Raw genomic sequence first — 17937 nt, 5'->3', positions numbered from 1 at the left:
GACAGGGGCCACTGGTGATGAAACTACATGCAGGGATGGCTTAATTGGTACCCCATGCCTTTTTTTCTCCTGAGCAGATGACCTCTCCTTTAACAGAGATGTTCTTACTCCTGCCTTTCTTGACTAAAGCCCTCCTCCTGTGAGTCACTGGGGGAAGAGCTGGAACGAGGAACACTGACAGTTTTGCAGCGTACGACCAATGTGATCCATACAAAACTGCCTCACGAGGATGCCCTGTGGACTCTGCCATGGGTAGAGCCTGCACATGGTGGGGTGTGTGGGAAGGATAGTCAGTGCGTGAAAACAGCTGTCCTCTTCCACCTCCCAAGTGTGGAGTCTCACTCCACATGGCTTTCTCTGGCATCCCTTTCACATGGCCTCACAAACCACCTTTAACAGTTATTAAAGGAGTAGTACCTTCTGGAGGGGGTGCTACTCCTGCACCCCACTAATGATGATAGGGCTCCATTCGTCAGGGATACTCAGTTTGGCCAAGCATTATATCTGACTTAGATCTTTACAGAAAGCAACGCTGCACAGCATTCTGTCCCTAACCCATGAGAGCCTGGAAAGCATCGAAGAATCCTTCCCACAAAGGGGTTCCACTGTCGCTCTCTTGAATTTCTACTACTGGTGAGGCAGGGTGTAGATTAATAGCACAGTCATGTCTGGAGTCTGTGGACCTGATTCCTGTGTCCTCAGAAGACACCTGGCTTAGTACTGAAAAGTGTGAGGGATTATCACAAGCCACAGGCTTAATTGACATAAACAGAGGAGGTGATAGGGATGCTTCTATGTTAAGTATTAACCTGCCCGCTAGATCCAGCCTTTTCCAGGCAGGAGATTTGGGGCACGAGCACTTCCGGGACCTAGGAGCTTCAGCCTTCCTCCCTGGGATTTGGATCCTAACTGCTGTTGGGGAAGCAATGTCTCGCCACTCCTTTGACGGGAAGGTGCTTTTCTGACGAAGTCGTATTTGTGTTCGTGCAGAGCATTAAGCCCGGCACCCACCTATAATGATGTGTTTTAACATTCTGTCTAATTAGTTTTTCTCACTAGCTCTTGGATGACTCCTGCACTCTATAATTATTTCTTTCACTGGCACTTATGCCGATATTGTACTCTTTGCCTAATAATTACTGTAATTATAGTCACTATATGTGAGGTTGGTGCCTGTGTGATAAACGGTTTTATTATATGTGTTTGACGGGAAGTGATTTCTAAGTGGGCGTCTATAGGAAATTATTAAGGTACTGCTCTGAGACATGTTAAAATGTTTTTGGATAATAAATAACTTGATGAAGTAGTAACATGACAAGAGAGAGTGGCAGGGAGCGAGATGAAGTTGAATTAAAAAAAAAAAAAAAGTCTTCCATATTGCAAATGCAGCCTAAGAGCAGAAGGGGGCCAGTCTACACTGCTGGCTGGTTTGGGCCCTCCCTGCAGCACACATGGAGCTTAGGTGATCTTCAATACTGAAAACACAACAGTCAAGAAATGTGAGGACTGTAGCCCCAACCAGTGTTGAGGAATCTGTCCTTCCTTTTTCCTGTAGGCTGACTCCCAACATCAGCTTTCAGAGGCCACTGAGCCCCAGTTCCAGGACTGGGTTCCTGGAAATCAGGAATGCTTCTGTGGGAAACTCCTGAACTGAATACTTCCTGTTTTTGAGGAAATTCAGGGATTTCCCAGGTAGAGGGAGTCGGTGGGAATGGAGGGTGTCAATGAAAAGTAAAAACAAAAAAGCAAGCGTGAAAATGAGGACTCGGTTAAAAGCCACTACATCAACGGAGAAGATTTTTCTCAGGTCAGTCAGGCATCTCCCATCCCTGGAGATCTGCGCTGTGTTCAGTTATGTCTGTGCACAGTTCTGTTTTCTATACTACGCAGGCGATCTGTGCTTCTATTACACTTCAATTACCCACAGATCAAACTCTTATGTTTGCTCAGCACATTTTGTGGACCCACTAAACTATAATAATTAAGCTCCACTTATTAGCTCTTACCAAGTGCTATGTATTATGCTAAGTGCTTCATAGGCATTATTTCATTTAATCCTCCCACCCATCCCTTGAGTTATGTACTATGATTTTCCCATTTTGCAAACATATGGGAACTTGCCAAAGTCACATACTACTAAGGGGCAGATCTAGGGTTTCCAGCCAAGCAGGCTGACCCTACCGCTTCCATTAACTTGTCTTTCAATTTCTATGGCAATCAGATGACAGGCACATGTTTAGGAAATGATAAACAATGTACTTAACACTTGTTAAGTTTCTTAGCATCAATGGATGATGAAGCTTAACAGAAAGTGATTCATTACTTCCTTGAGCATTTTCCTTTACCAGATGACAAGAGCTGCTTTTTCAGAAGCCTCTGAGGCACCCCAGAGCCCAAGTGACTACAGAGTGCTGAGGAACCCAGGAGAGTGCACACCAAGCTCTGGGCTAAGTGTGGGTTCATGCCCAGGGTGATGTCAGGGAGAGCTCAGGGGTGGGTGAGTCACAGTACAGAGGGGAAGAGGGTGGGACAGCCTCACCTGGGCATATATACTCCTTTTTCTGCACATCTGCCACATTGAAGCCCCTCAGGTGCACAGGAGCCATACAGAGCGTGAACTGGCCAATTGTCCGTCGCTGTCGCAGCCAATCTGAGAGCCAGGCCAGGTGGCAGTCACAGTACAGGTGGTTGGAGTGGAGGCGCCTAGGAGAGGGAGGGACTGAGGTAAGATGCTGTCACAGAGTGAAGTGAACAGAGTAGGCCAAACCTTCTGTGCCCCTTTGCCCAGTGTGATAACCCTCCAGAGCCCAGGGAAGCATTTCCCGCTGTATGAGTGAGTTACCATGGGAGCCTCAGCCCTTTTTTGCCAAACCACAAATGACTTGTTATCTTCACATGCAGGCCACATCCAACTGATACCTCCAGGGTTCTGAACAATTCCCCATTTCTTAATAGTAATTACACCCTTTTCTTTCCCACTCAAGAAAGCCTCAACATGTAGGAGGAGGAGAGTGACATTATTAAAGCAATGCTTCAGATTCGAGTCAAATTTTCAAAGGGGTCACTGACTTGCAAATTTTAGTACTGTAGTTAGCCTGGGTTCCAGATAGCTTCAAACAGCTTCTCAATCTCAATGCTTCAGTCTATGGTGGCACTGTGGCCAAAACCTGCCGTTGCCTTCACTTTCTCCTTCATCTCCTCCCTAAAGTGAATGAACCCCTACATGGAAAGCTGGAGGGCTTGTGTGCAGTAGCCCAGTGAGCAAAGCCTATACCTTCTTTCCACCCACCCCCATTCAAATAAAGGGCTGTCCATTCCAGACCCTTGCAGCCCACAGCAATGTCTCCACCTTGCCCTCCTCTCCTTCCCAAGTTAAATTCTACCAGGTGTATTTGCTATTCTGGCTTAGGTGCCCCTGTTAAGACCTCCTAACCAGTTCCAGGACTCTTTGGCTTTTCCTCCTGCAGTAGCTGTGATTCCAGATCAATTTCTCACCTCTGAGTGATTAAGATTCCCTAGAGGGATCTGTATGTTCTACTTCTGAAAGGAATCCCATATGGTTAAATGACTTGAATTTACTTTCCACGAATTGAGGGGCAAACTAAGGATATGTAGGGGCTTGTACAGGTTTTTCCCCAAGGCTTCTCTATCAGGGTCTTCCTATTAGCACATTCCCCCCAACCCTAGGTCATTAGAAGTGGTGGTAGGAAAGTTTTAGTTACATCAGCTTATCACACACTTGGGTTTCTGATGCAGACTTCAAATGCCCAATCCTGGACATGCTAATCAGCCAGCGATATCTTGGGACTTTCAAGTGCTCTGTGTCAAGTTGGTTAATATTGAGTGGCAGCCTAAAGCAGTGGCTTGGGCTATCTCCATGCCCAAGATGGAGAGCGCTGAAGGGCTCTTGACCACACTCGACTGAGTATAAAGTCAGCATTGCTGAACACTGGCCAAGTGCAGCTAACTTGAGGGGCGTGCCGGCCGAGCATTCCTGCCATTGCACAGGTGCAAACCTTGGGCAGGCCAGGGCCACTAGGGGCCTTGACAGCCTCAGGGGGTCCCAAGATCCCATCATATCTGCCAACTAAATGAACCTATATCCCATGTAGAATGCAATTATTTTTTCTGCTGAAAAACAATTTGAAATGGTGTTTATGATTTTGTTTCAAAATGATGAATTTTGATGTTGTAATGTTCTTTTGGATTTCAGAGCCAATACTTTAAGTTTGAACACATTTTCATAGGTTCCTAGGCCTAAGATTCTATGTCTGTAATGGGCTCCAGGAAATTCTCCCCTTTGAGTTTCAAAGCCTAGACTCCTATGCTGCCTTCTCTTCGTGTGGCACTTCAGAAAGAAGTGCTGTAGGCGGGAAGGGGGAGGGGAGGCAAAATCCTAAACTAGGGGAAGAACATGAGGGAGAGGAGGGAATTTCTCTTGTATACTGGGCCTTCTTGGGAAATTTCAGCATGAGTGAAAATGATTTGTTTCCTGATCTATCAGTGAGTTGTAGAGACAGACAGACAGACAGACACACAGACACACACACACACACACACACAGAGAGAGGGGGAGAGAGAGAGAGAGAGAGAGAGAGAGAGAGAGAGAGAGAAAGATAGACAGGAGGGAGAGAAAGTAAGGGAGGGAGAGAAAGAGAGTCAGGGGGGCGGAAAGAGAAGGAGGCATGGAATGTTGGTTCTATGGCTAGAATAGACCACTGGGTATAAAGGCTGCCTAGGAGAACAGCAACGGTGGGTTGGTTCTTAGAGACAAGGTGGAGAGAGGTAGGCTCCAATTGTAGCACAGGCTGAGGCGTTGGGGCTCTTTCACGTGCCAGGAGAATCAGAGCCTTCTGATGAGAGTCTGGCTTCTATGAGGAAAGGCAGTTGCCTTCTTTGGCAGTGAGGTATGGAAGCTAAGGAAACGGGATTCCCATGAAGCACTGAGCATGGGCCCACAAGGCAGATCAACGTCAACCAATTCCCCATCAGTTCCCATCGGGGGTAAGACATCAATGGAATGACAAAAATGAGGGTTAAGTAAGTCAGATCCTTAGCTGATTAATTTCTGGGATAATGAAAATGTCGAAGATTTCCTTTTGGAAAATTACATTAGGATGGTTCTTTTTCAATCCCTGCTGGCTGGCCCCAAGCTACCTCTCTTCCTAACCTTGCTACAGATGGTTCCTAACCCTTTGTCCACCTTTGTAGGAATTTTTCCCCTTCCACGTGGGACCATGGAAAAGAGGTGACCAGAACTGACTCGGAAGGTACCTGCAGGCTCTTGTCAAAAGCCCAGGACAATGGAAGGGCTCAGATCCCCACTCTTGGAATTTTACCCACCAGAAGCGCTGGCAGAGTTGAACTGGGCAAATTCTTCCAAAGTGCAGCCTTTCCTATCATGTTTGGGAGATTGAATTGAGCAGTATGATCCCAAATAGTAACATTGAAAGAAAAGTAATCACATTGATCATGAAACATGAGCCTGGACACTGCCAGGAGTATTCCTAATCCCCTTGATTGAGATGGAAAATTATTTTAATTACTTCCCATAATTCTGGTGAGTTGGGATAGCAATGACTTGGGGGAAGGTGGCCTCCAGTGGCCCTTCTCTCCTTCCTCGGCTCACCTGGAACACACCCTTCTGCCTTAGTTTCTGGTGAACGGAATGAGCTCTGGCTCTGATGCCAAATTGCCCAAATCTGACATTGCCTCTCTGCTTTCCTACTCTGACTTTGGGCAGGGATTTAACTCTGGGCCTCAGTGCTCTGATCTGTAAAATGGGGATATTATTGGTGCCCCCTTTCCAGGGCTGTTGTAAGGACTGAAAGAATTCATGAGACAAGCTTGGCATAAGGCCCTGCAAACCATGAGCCACCACAGTGACGTCCGTGGTCATTACTGTCATGAGGATGCTAGGTCCACACTTCTGTCTCCTCTCAACCCATGGCCCTCCCCTGTACAAGGCTACCATTTCTAACTTAGACACCAAGGCATCAAGGCGCCTAGGTGGTTCCCGCATGTTCTGCAGTCTTTTGCCGCTGGAAACACCATATTCCATGTTGGCCAAACCACCTTCACAAAAGATAAGGTGAATGAATCCTAATGCCAATTTGTAAAAGGTGCCTTTTAGCCACAGGCGCTAAATTAAATTTCCAGCAAATCCTTTTAGAGAGGGTCACTGTTCATTTTCTATGGCTTTCTGAATTAAATATAAAAGCTTTCCTTTAGAAATCCCATTTATGACTTCCTTCCTCTCTCCTCTTCCCCCATCTCCCCTCACTAGTCTCCCCCCACCCCCACCTTAATTACAGCAAAGGGGGATTAGTCAGCGCAAGTCTCTGGGGAGTTCTGTACAGAGCCGTCTCTGAAATTAAACTAAAGAGAAAGTGGCAGCAAGCACGGAGCAAAGAGAACAGATGAGATTGATTGATTGATCTGAACTCATCAGATGAGTGTTCAGGACCACAGGCAAGGATGACAACAGAAACGAGAAGAAACTCTTCTGCCCTCCTTTCACACCTGACACAGCCAAACAAAGCACCTGAGATCCAGACCTAGCTACCCCCGGCCCCCATCCCGTGGACCTGGCCCAGCTTCTGTTATTGCTACTCTTAGACTGACAACAAGAGGGGCAGCTGAAGTCACAGAAGAGTAGCCACGGGAGCTGGACTCTGGCTTTCTCTGTAGGCGAGGGCCATTTTTCTTCTATTCAACCAACCTGTCTGGGGAAATGCAGGCCCTGTACCTGGACACTCGCTTTCAGCTTCTTGGCCAGGGGCCCTCGGCTCGCTCTCCTGAGGCTCATTTGTGGCATGCTGTGGACTTTGAAGAGGTCTTTGAAGACCCCATGGTTTCTCCTTAAAACTCCATGACTGCACCATCCCATTTTAAAGTGGAAGCAAAAGGGTAGATTTTCTTGGTTGAATTATGCTATCACATGAGGGATCGGAGGGAGAGACGGGGAGCAATGATGAACACCGGGCTCAGATTCTTCTTCATAATAACTAGCATTTGTTGAGTGCCCACCATGACCGGGCCCTTTACATGCTAGTGCACTTCATTCTCACAACAACTGTGAGACAAGCATTTAATTCACTGTCCCTGCAGGGCAGAGAGACAAAGAAACTTGCCCAAAGTGGCAGAGCTCACCTTTAAACTCGGGTCTGCTTCAGGTTCTCTGTACTGTCTCCTTACACAGTGCCTTCACTGGCTTCTGCTTCATTCTCCACCCCCGAGATAAGGTCACTTTCTCACTAATGCAGGGGTTCTCAAACCTTATGAGCATCAAAAGCTCCTGGAGGGCTTATTAAAACCCAAAGACTGGACCCACTCCCAGAGATTCTGATTCCATGGGTCTACAGTTCCAGGTGATGCTGGTGCTGCTGGTCCAGGGACCTAATTTTGGGAACAACTGTTCTAAGGATTTTTAAATCTCTGTGGATACCATGTTGTTCAGGAGCCATTGATTAGCTGGCTGCTTGGTACTTCTAGTCCAGATTTCTGGATAGAGCAGTTATAACAGTAACAGTCAGTACCATTTATTGTCTACTCCTCAGGCACTGCACATACCTCATCATCTCATCTGATCCTCACCACCGCCCCCGTTTATAGAGGAGAGAACAGAGGTCCCAGAGCTCACAAAGGGTGCAGCAGGAATTGCCGCCCTTTGCCTTGGCCTTAAATGTATTTAGCTGAAAACTCTTGGGGGCTGGCTCTCTTCTATTACTGTAATACAAACACCAATGAGGTTCCACCAAGACAACCATCAATATGAACCTCTGGTGGAAAGGCGAATGGAGTCCATTTGCAGAGAAACTCACAAAAGGGTTTCTGGCTGAGAGGAGAAAAGAACTTCCCAGGTAATAAGCAACTGCTCTTGGTATGGGGTGTTATGGGGAGATCTGCTTTCTGACTACACAGAAAAGGAAGGCTTGAGCCTATCCCCAAATTAAAGGTAAAGAATCAAGTTCCTGCATTCTAATATCAGAATACCATCAAGGGAGCAGGGGAGAGCATGTTGGGTGTGGGCTGGGAGGATGGGGAGAAGCAGGGACTAGGACTCCTCCTCCTCCACTGGACATAGCGGGAAAACATAACCACAGCACTATGATGGACCTGCCAATGGTACACGACATTAGCTAAGAAAATAGTAAGTCATTATGTCCCAGTTCTATATGTTTTGTGACACTAATAGACTTTCCATCAGGGTGAAGAACACAAGGACGAATCCCCATGTCCTAAGGCAAAGAGAAATGAATCTGTCCACTGTGGAATGGGGGTTCAGAGCCGTGGATGGCACTGTCACACTTCCCCCTCTTCTGTTGCTCCCCAACACCTCTTAGTTAACAGTAGAGAAAGGCACTGTTTCCTCCAGGACCTATCTGCAGAGCAAGCACAATAGGTTTTACTAGCAGCTCAGGGTGCAGCATGTAGGGCTGAGTGAGGCCGGTAGTACATGGGGGCAGAAGCAGCGATCTTTACTTACAGCGTTCGAATCTTCGGCATGTGGTTGAAGCTAGTGACCAGGATGCGGCTGATGTTGTTGTTGTTGAGTGTGCTGTGGAGGTAGAGGAAAAGGGAAATGGTTAACAAGGAAGTAACATGGGGGGAAGGCAGCACCAAGATGCTTCTAGAAGGTGGCGGGAGGAACAGGTGTGACTGCCAGAAGAATCATAAGTCAACAGCTATGGAGCAGCTGGAGATAAGAGGTCTGATCTCCAGATGATAAGAGGATCCCTGATTCCTTTTTTTAAATGTTTTTTTATTTTTAATGTTTATTTATTTTTGAGAGAGAGAGACAGAACATGAGCAGAGGAGGGGCAGAGAGAGAGGGAGACACAGATCCAAAGCAAGCTCCAGGCTCTGAGCTCTCAGCACAGAGCCCGACGCAGGGCTCAAACTCACGAACTGTAAGATCATGACCTGAGCCAAAGTCAGATGCTTAATCAGGCTCCCTCCCCACATTCCTTTTTTCAGGTGGCTCTTTCCTCCCCTCTGTTGTCCTTGCCATACTTATTGACCTACCCATCTGGAGCCATAGTATCACTTCCTGAAATTCTACTATGTGCTGAGTGCCTCATTATGGCATCACTAATTCACACAACCACAGTGCCAGTTACATATGAGTGTCCTCATTTTAGAAAGAAGAAAACATATACATATCATCTTTTTAGTAACACACGTACCTACCAGGTGGGCGTTATCTTTGTGCTATAGATGGGGAAGCTGAGCAACGGAGGGGTTTTCCCAAGGACCCCTAGCTGCTAAGCGTGAGAGACGGGATGTGAATCTAGCACTATCTTGCTCCAATTTCCCTGCTCTGTCCATTGTACATGCTGCCTAATACAGGGTCTATGTGGACAGTTCATTGTTAGTGTTTTCTCAGTAGCTCACCTTGTCTTACTCTGCCATAGGCCCGCACTAGCCCAGAAAGAAGCCTTTCTTTGGAAACTAAGCAGACTCCTTTTGTCCTTGGTTCTTGGTAAACACATTGCCTTTCTCTTAAAATGACCTCCAACGGGCGCCTGGGTGGCGCAGTCGGTTAAGCGTCCGACTTCAGCCAGGTCACGATCTCGCGGTCCGGGAGTTTGAGCCCCGCGTCGGGCTCTGGGCTGATGGCTCAGAGCCTGGAGCCTGTTTCCGATTCTGTGTCTCCCTCTCTCTCTGCCCCTCGCCCGTTCATGCTCTGTCTCTCTCTGTCCCAAAAATAAATAAACGCTGAAAAAAAAAATTAAAAAAAAAAAAATGACCTCCAACGTTTTCTGTCCTGTGCCTTACTATAGCCCCATGACTTGGTCCATACGTGTTTCAAATTGAGTCGGATATATCCTAGTTGCGTGATCTTAGGCAAATTATCAGCATCTCTTATCCACAGGTTATTCATTGGCAGGAGGCAGGTAATGGTACCTCACAGGTTGGTAAAAGGTTTAGTGTGGAGTATATACTCAGTAAATGGAGGCTACCAGTTTACTGATGTTGGTGGAGACAATGTAGTCCTGTCCTGGTCATTCCTGTTTCCCCCTACCTGGACCTCCATGGAAGCAAAAATACAGCTGCATTCAGCACAGTGGCCCCCAAACCCACTGCACCCTAGGGGCCTGTGTAGATTCCTTCTTCCCCCACCTCAGGCCACAGGAGGATTCCAGTGATCACACCCCCTTGCCCCAGGCTATCCCTCAATTCCCTAGGGCCTTATTAGCATTTGTTTGGTTCTTGGGCCAGAAGAAAATATATTTACCTCAAGACACAGAACCTAGTACTTTTCCCTCCCCCCCCTTCCCATATTTCCCATGTGTCCAGCACTATTTTAGGCACATGGTAAAGAGCAAGGAGTAGACCACATTTGTGTTGCCTGCTTCTGCCTCCTCCATACTTTACCAATGCTCCAGTGCAGACACTTGGCATTTTATGAAGTTGAACCTAAGTAGTTGTTTTGTTTCATGTGGCCTAACTTTTCTGTGAAGTGTGCTAACCCATCCTGTCTCCACACACCCAGGAACCTTCTGAATATCTTATCTGACAAGGCTGAAGAATCCATCACTCCACTTCCTTGGTAGGAAGCTTCCTGGAAGTAGGGACTATGCCTCACTCCAGCCCTCCATAGGATTAGGAATGCCTCTGGGGCAGAAATCATGGCCTTTGTTTCCCTTTCGATCTGTCCCACAGTTCTAGGCTCCACTCTTGGGGCAATACCTAGTTATTAGGATCATTGACTCACTACCAGACTTTTTCTCTCAAAGGTAAAAAGCAAGAAGCCTTTGCAGAAAAGAGGCTTCCTTCCAACCATGCCCAGCCATTCACATCAGGTTGAGTTCACAGCCAGCCCTAATTTAGCTGAATACACAGTGCAGTTATATGCAGGGCTCGACTCTAACTGCATCCGGCAGTAGTCCGGCAGCAATGACTTATTAATGTATTACTACACTGATATTTAAATGTGAGCTGTAATGAGGGCTATAAAACATTTACGATAATAGCAATTATTCCAGAACCAAAATGACTAAACACAGTATTCAGACTTTCATGATTTGCTGCGTGCCGCTGGCCAGCCCAGGAATGTCAGAGGGCTGGTCACCTCTTGGATGCTGATCTCCATTGCAGTTAGTTTTTGTTTCCCTAATAAACACAGATTTATTTGATCTCCAGTCTTGGTGGCCTTTGCCCATGTATGGAGCACAGTGCTCTATCTGGTTCTCGCATCCCTAAGTAGCTGGCCTTCAATGGAAGTGGTGTGGTCATAACCCCAACATGATGGGCAGGGTTGGGGGAGCATGCGTGTGGAAGGCAGAGACCTGGTTCAGATTCTGGCTCTGCCACTTATAGCCTGTGCAACCATGAGGAAGTTTGCTTAATCTCATTAGGTTTCCTCCTTTGTAACACAGAGATAATAATAGCACCAATCTCAGAGAGCTTTAGTGGCGATTAAATAAGATGATACTAATAATTGCCAACTTGGACTGAGAGCTAATGTATGCCAGGTAGGAACTGAACTGAGGGTTCTGCATGTACCATCTCAGTTAATTGCTCCAAACAGCCTATGAGGAAGGCATTTTTGTTATCACCTCTGTTTCATGGATGAAGCAAGTGGTAGGACCAGGATATGAATCCAAACTAGCCTGACTCCAGGAATGATGCCTGGATTTGTTGCTTACCGCTAGGATAACAGATTACTAAAGTTTAGTGGCGTAAACACAAATTTATTCTCTCACAGTCTGGAGGTCAGAAGTCTAACATGGGTTCGTGGGACCACGTTTCTTCTGGAGGCATCAGGAGGAGAATGTTTCAATGTCCTTTGCTACTTGTAGAGACCACCCACATTCTTTGGCCTGTGCTTCCCTTCCTTGCAGTACTCTGAGCTCCTGCTTCTGTGGCCACATCTCCCACTGTTCACTGTGATCCGTTCCTGTTATGAGGACCCTTGGGAGGACATTCAGAGCCCAAGTGATAATCCAGGATAACCTGCCCATCACAGGATCCTTATCTTAGTCACATCTCCCAAATCTCTTTTGCCATATAAGGTAACATTCCTAAATTCCTGGGATGAGGACAAGGACATTTTTTGGAGAGAGGGGCATTATCCAGCTGACTACCACACCCTGAAACAAGGCATGGGAAGTGCAGTTGTTACACACAGCCTGGCTCACATGCAATGCCCAGTAATGATCAGCTGTTATTTTAGCTTGGGTTTGATAGTATTTTATAGTTTACAGTATGCTTTCACATTCCTGTCATTTGATGCTTGTAGAACCCTGAGGTTGGGATTCTTACCCTTACTGTATAGATGAGCAATTTTAAGCTATGAGAGGGACACCCAGGGTAGCACATCAGCTCCTGGAGGGTTCAGGAATTATCTGTTCTCTTTTACACCACAGTTTCTCTCAGCTTGCCCACTGCCTCCTGTTTTCAGGGCAAGCTTACTACCCCACCATAGACATTCTCTGTCATGTCTACCCTGGCACCCAAAGTTAGAAAGAACTGCACAAGTATCTCCTGTTCTGTAAACTTCCTTGAAAATTAACCAACAGGAAAATAAATGTTTGGGTCTGACAATGCCCCCCAGGCTTACTGCATGGCTGGCCCAGACTAGGCTATGGTGACCTCATCCCTCATCTTTCTTACTTCCATCTCTTGGAGGGGTTCCACCATTTCCATAGTCTAGTCTCAACCTCACTGCTCTGCTCCTTTGGACAGATTCTGAGAAAATACACTTTATCCCCAGTCACCCAGGTTGGAGGCTACTCCCAAATGAATGCTCTCAATTCAGCATTTTCCATCAGTGTCAAGATCAAGCCAGGCTCAGATCAATTCTGTAAGACTTCAGTTCTGGTCTCCCCCTTTTGCACTGTCAGAGCTCCTGAATGGGCATTTGAGTCTAAACTAGAAATAAAGCCATTCCCTCCCCAATGCCCATGAGATCTAAAGACAGTCTGTCTACCTCCCATTTCTCTTTTATAAAACCCATTACCCCATTATACTATGTTTATATTGAGACTAAGTGTGGCCAGTATACTGAGTAGTCGCTCTTCTGTTTTGTCATAATCAGAACATAAATGTTTAATGAAAAAGGATCATTCTCCCTATTAAAATGATCCATGTGGACAATGCTAGTTTTAACAATGGATCCCATTCTCTCTCAGTTGTGAGCACCAGGAGGAGGGCTTTAAACTTTTCTCCCCCAGGGCACTAAGGGATTAGTGAACTTATTGTTGCTCCTGTTGAGCCCAACTAGAACCTTGCTACCCTGAAAAAATGTGCTTGTGTTCCTCAGCTAAATATCAGGGCACTGTGGCAAGACAAGGGCTCCCAGTAATGAAGAATGCATGAGAAGCTGTGCACGTACTGGGATTGATGAACTACTGCCCACAGGTCAAACACCATCCAATACAGAATGTTTTTTGTAAATAAAGTTTTACCTACCTGTTTATGTATTGTCTATGGCTGCTTCCGTGTCACAACAGCCGAGGAGACACAACAGAGACCACAGGGCACAAAGCCTAAAATAATTAATATCTGCCTTTTTATAGAAAATGTTTGCCGACCCTTGGCTGCTCTAGAACTGGGAAATTCCAGTCCTGCCTTTGTCAGTAATTAACTGTGATCTGCTGGCAAGTGGCATAACTACTCCGTAAGAAGAGGGGATTAGGTCAGAGACTGTCAAAACACTGGTAGGAAAGCCCAAGTAGCAACCGGGAGGGCTGGGAATCTAAAGCCAGTGGTCTAACTCTAGAATCCACACATATCTGGCCTGCACCACAGTCCCACCTGGAAGATGGCTCCCACTGCGTCCAGAACCTACAATGCTGTGATGAAATCGGAACCAAGGAGAAGGCCCTGTTCAAGGGACAGGGCAGGTGTACCCAGATTGGGTTGGGTGTGGGATGAAAACTTGGGTAGTGGTTCTCCAAGTGTGGTCCTCAGACCTGCAGCATCACCTGGGAACTTGCTAGAGATGCATATCTTCAGGCCCTACCTAGGCCCACTGAATCAGAAGCTCTGGGGGAGAGGGGGGTCCCAGCCATGTGCGTTTTAACAAACCCTCCAGAGGATTCTCATGCAAGCTCAAGTTTGAAAACCATTGAGCTAGAGGCATAGCTAAGAATAGAGCCTTTACCTAAGCGTAGAGGACACAATATAGGCTATCTTCTTGCTGACTCTGGGACTTGAAAGCCTCTTTTGTGGAGGGCATGGTGCTTTCCTGCTAAGAGGCCCAGGCTCTGAAACAGTACACAGTCCTCCATGGAGGTAGCTGTAATCACCCTGGGAAAGCTCCAACTTGGCATCTGCCCCTGGCTCCCTACTGTTCCCTGCTGAGTGCTGGAGTGTGGCTCTCCTTCACATCCCTCAAGATAGCCATCTCTGATCTGGAGGAGCTAAGTCCAGATGTAGCCACACCACCCTGGCAACCTTAATAAGGCTGACATTTCCCTCTGTCTCCTCCGATTAGGCCATCGCTTTATCACTCTGTGCTTTCTTGGCTCTGGGCGTAATCTGCGTGTTGTGTGTCCATAACACTATGTAATTGGCTCTAATGCAGCAATATTATCTGTGAGCATGTATCACATAATTGCAAAACCAGGCATCCACAATAAGTGCCACTGCAGTTTCCCAGTATGCCAACCTTCCTGGGATACTCTTTGAGCCCCTCCTATTCCCCTTTGGGAATCCAAACTCCTTGGGCTAGATAAATCCTCTTGGAAGGCTAGCCTGTTTCCCTTGTCTCAAGGCAGGTTAATTGTTCCTTAAGTCTAGGTTCCCTCCTTAATAATTCCCAGGAAGGAGACTCTTAGTGAGTCATTGGCAGCCATGGCAGCAGAATATCTTTTTAAAGTGAGCTTGGAGATGCTCTGACTTGTACTTATAGACACCAGGGTCCCAATGGCCAGCACTCTAGGCCCTGAAGATACCACTTCTCCAACAGTGCCTATATTGAATTTATAGGGGCAAACACAAACCAAAGTAGGCAGCATCATTTTCTGAAGAGCAGCTGAGTGCAAATAGTGTGGCTAGACCCTGTAGGAAATATCTAAACTGCTGGCATGGGGAATGAGAAGCACAGAGGGATTCTGGCAGCACCTCTGTGGTGGACCTCAAAGGGAGGGACTGAGGGCTCACTTCTCCCTCTCCCTTTTGCTGGCTCAGACAGGGAGGGGAGGAATGAAATTGAGGATGCTTTAGGTGCCTGCTTTCTTCTCTGGTTTACATGTCAAAGCAGGACTAGCCTGTCCTGGTCTTGCTTAGTGGCTGCTGATTGGACAGCCATCATGGCACCAGGAATCAAGGCCTATTGATGACCAGGCCCTTCCACATCCTCCTCAGTCCTGGGAATGTGAATGCTGCTGGCTGGCTCAGCCCACTAGGATGTGTGTAGGTGGTGTCTCTTTGTGAACTTGGCTGCAGGAGAACACATGCCAAATGCCCACTAAGTTTGAGAGAGGCATCCCCAAGCCTTTCCCCCAGCCCAGAATTGCTTCCCAACTGATTGACTCAGTCATTTCTGGTTGAAGCTTCTCTGCATGTTCCCCTCCCATCCAGGTTGAACTTGCCTTTCTCACCCAGCTGTACACTGCTCTAATTTGGCTGGAGGCTCTAGGAAACTCCAGAAATCAGGAAGAATGTATAATGACACAACCTTTGAGAAAACCTAAACTGAATATTATAGGTTCTTTCACGAACTCTGCCTTCTAATGAGTGAGACTAGTAAAGAATGCTGCTTTGGTGTGAGCTTGCCAAGAGCTTCCAGTAAAGATGTCAGTAATAGCAATAACAATACCATTAAGTATTTGCTATGTGCTGGCACCAATCCTCAGGTAGTCATTTCCATTTTGGATCCTAAGAAATGAACTCACTTAGAGATGAACTTACTTAGAGATGAACTCTTCAAAGAGTTGAACTTAGAGATCGAACTCTGCCCTGCTCACAGCTAGTAAGTTGTGGAGCCAATGTTCAAATACAGGCAAAAGGGACACCAGGGCCCTATATTTTTAACTGTTACACAAAACTGCCTCTTACAGGATCATCTGACAGATGCTGGCTGTCCAATTTCCATGTCTTTCCTAAGGCAGAGATGAGTCCTATAGGCTAGTGCTGGTCTCAGCCCTCACAGACTTCCATGTGGCAGTGACTGTGGAGTTTGCCTCACTGCCAAGGCTGCTCAAAGACAACAGCATTACCTGACCCTCCTCTCATCCTCAGAACAGAGAGCCCAGCATGGAGAGTGAGGGCAGTGGTAGAGCCTACACAGAAGGGAGAGAAATTGGGTCTTAAAGCCTCTGAGGTCAAGGTTTGGCTAACAAGTCTAATCGCTGCCAGAAGCCACCTTTACTGTTGGATCGGTGGACTGGAATTTTTAAGCATACCCCCGCAGAACTAAGAGTACAGGTCTGCTTCTTAAGCAAAGCTCATCTTTTGGCTATTTGCAGCAGGTAGTGAGTCTCTGAGGGCAGATGGGGCAGGAGGGATGAAGGGAGAGAGGAGAAAGGATGGTGGGAAGCCACCTCTCACATCACCTGCTCTCCGGGACTATCCTGGGTGCCGCCAATTACTGATTTCCTTGATCTCCCTGCGGACCGTTTAAATTAAAGCTCATAACCATTGTGTGGGCATATAATGAAAACAACTGATGCTGCACTGATTAGTCCATTACTCTCAACTGTTAGAAAACATAATGATCTCACAAGGGGCCTTATTCACTGACGTATAGCAGGCGAGCTCTCATTTGACACCTCAAATTAGCAGCCAAAGCAATAACAGCTGGGGTTTTTGTCTCAATATTTGTACCCGACTCTAAAGTGATTTGGCACCGGGTGAGCGTTATTTTTAAACACAGAGCTCTCACCGCCAAGTAACATTTTAAATGGTCTCCAGGTGTCATGTAAAACCTACAGAAATAAATAAAAACAATCAGCTGCCAATTTGAGCCTTTGATGGTACGGATCCCTTAACAAAAGGGCTTGTCTTTGGTTCTTCCTTCATTATATATTCATATTGTGACAGGAAGAAACTCATCTCCTTCTACCCGGCAGAGCTTCAGTGTTAAAAGGAGGAAAGAAAAGATGCCTCCAAAATAAATGTAAAAAGTGGAAGATCAAAAGGGAAACATGAATCTTCAAATTGTGCCAATCATCAGTCAGATGGCTGGTAGTGTAGGCATTCCTGATGCTCCAGTGTTTTACATCCCTTAATTCTGAAGATCTCCTTACCCAGTTTTTTTGAGATCATCACAGACACTGCCTAGTGGTGATTCAGAAGCATTCAACTGTCTCCCAATGACCGATTTAATTGTAAAATGTACTTAAACGACAACATGAATGAGGTGGCCTCTGCTGATCCTGTTTCATCATCCATAAGCTGGGAATCTGGACGATCAATCTTGTCTACTACATTATTTAGAAATCAGGAAGTTGCCAGTGTGCCAAGATGTCTGCAATGGACTGAGAATGGAAGAACGGCCTCCAACTTACATAACCGAACAGGTGAGTTTGCAGGCGAGAGGGGGAGAAATGGACAATTTCCCCCTCAGCTGCATTTCAGCCTGTAAGAGGGGAAGAACAGGAAGTCTTGGAATGCCCACTGATGTGTGCGCAGTGAGAGGGCAGAGAACACGCCAGTGTTGCACCCTGTTGTATAGGCAGGGCCCAGCCCAGAGTCTGGCACACAGGACAACTCAAGAAATATTTACTGCATGGATGGATGAGTTTTAGAATGTGAAGGGTCATGCTTTTGGCATCTTTTCATAAAAATAAATTTCTGCTCTGAACAGCTGCCTGGGCTGATCCAGGAGTACAAACTCAGTTGCCTGCAGGAGCCAGGCTTTTACATCTGCGTAAGTGGGTTGTATGGAGTCTGCAACAAACCCACCTCTGCCACATGGGACGGTTACTTCTTGTTTCAAAGGCTTGTCGCTATGCTGGAATGTGGGTGCAAGTGCTGCCACTT

At 46.7% G+C, this 17937-nt stretch overlaps 1 protein-coding gene across 2 annotated transcripts in view; it reads right to left on the bottom strand.

The window, feature by feature from the left end:
- The window catches only part of SLIT3 (slit guidance ligand 3), a 593232-nt gene that overhangs the window by 123323 nt on the left and 451972 nt on the right, over positions 1-17937 (bottom strand). For both annotated transcript variants that reach the window (XM_047091292.1, XM_047091299.1), the window contains exons 7-8: positions 8489-8560; positions 2540-2703 (exon numbers count right to left, since the gene is read on the bottom strand). In XM_047091292.1, coding sequence (XP_046947248.1) covers positions 2540-2703; positions 8489-8560 — 236 coding nt within the window. The remainder of the gene's footprint in view (positions 1-2539; positions 2704-8488; positions 8561-17937) is intronic.

The sequence above is a fragment of the Lynx rufus genome, unplaced genomic scaffold (genome assembly GCF_022079265.1).
Source record: "Lynx rufus isolate CCGP_SWC_20201006 ecotype Redwood Valley unplaced genomic scaffold, mLynRuf1.p SCAF_1, whole genome shotgun sequence".
NCBI classification, from domain to species: domain Eukaryota; kingdom Metazoa; phylum Chordata; class Mammalia; order Carnivora; family Felidae; genus Lynx; species Lynx rufus.
The sequence above is the reverse complement of the archived record's forward strand: the minus strand, read 5'-3'. Positions and strand labels throughout refer to the sequence as shown.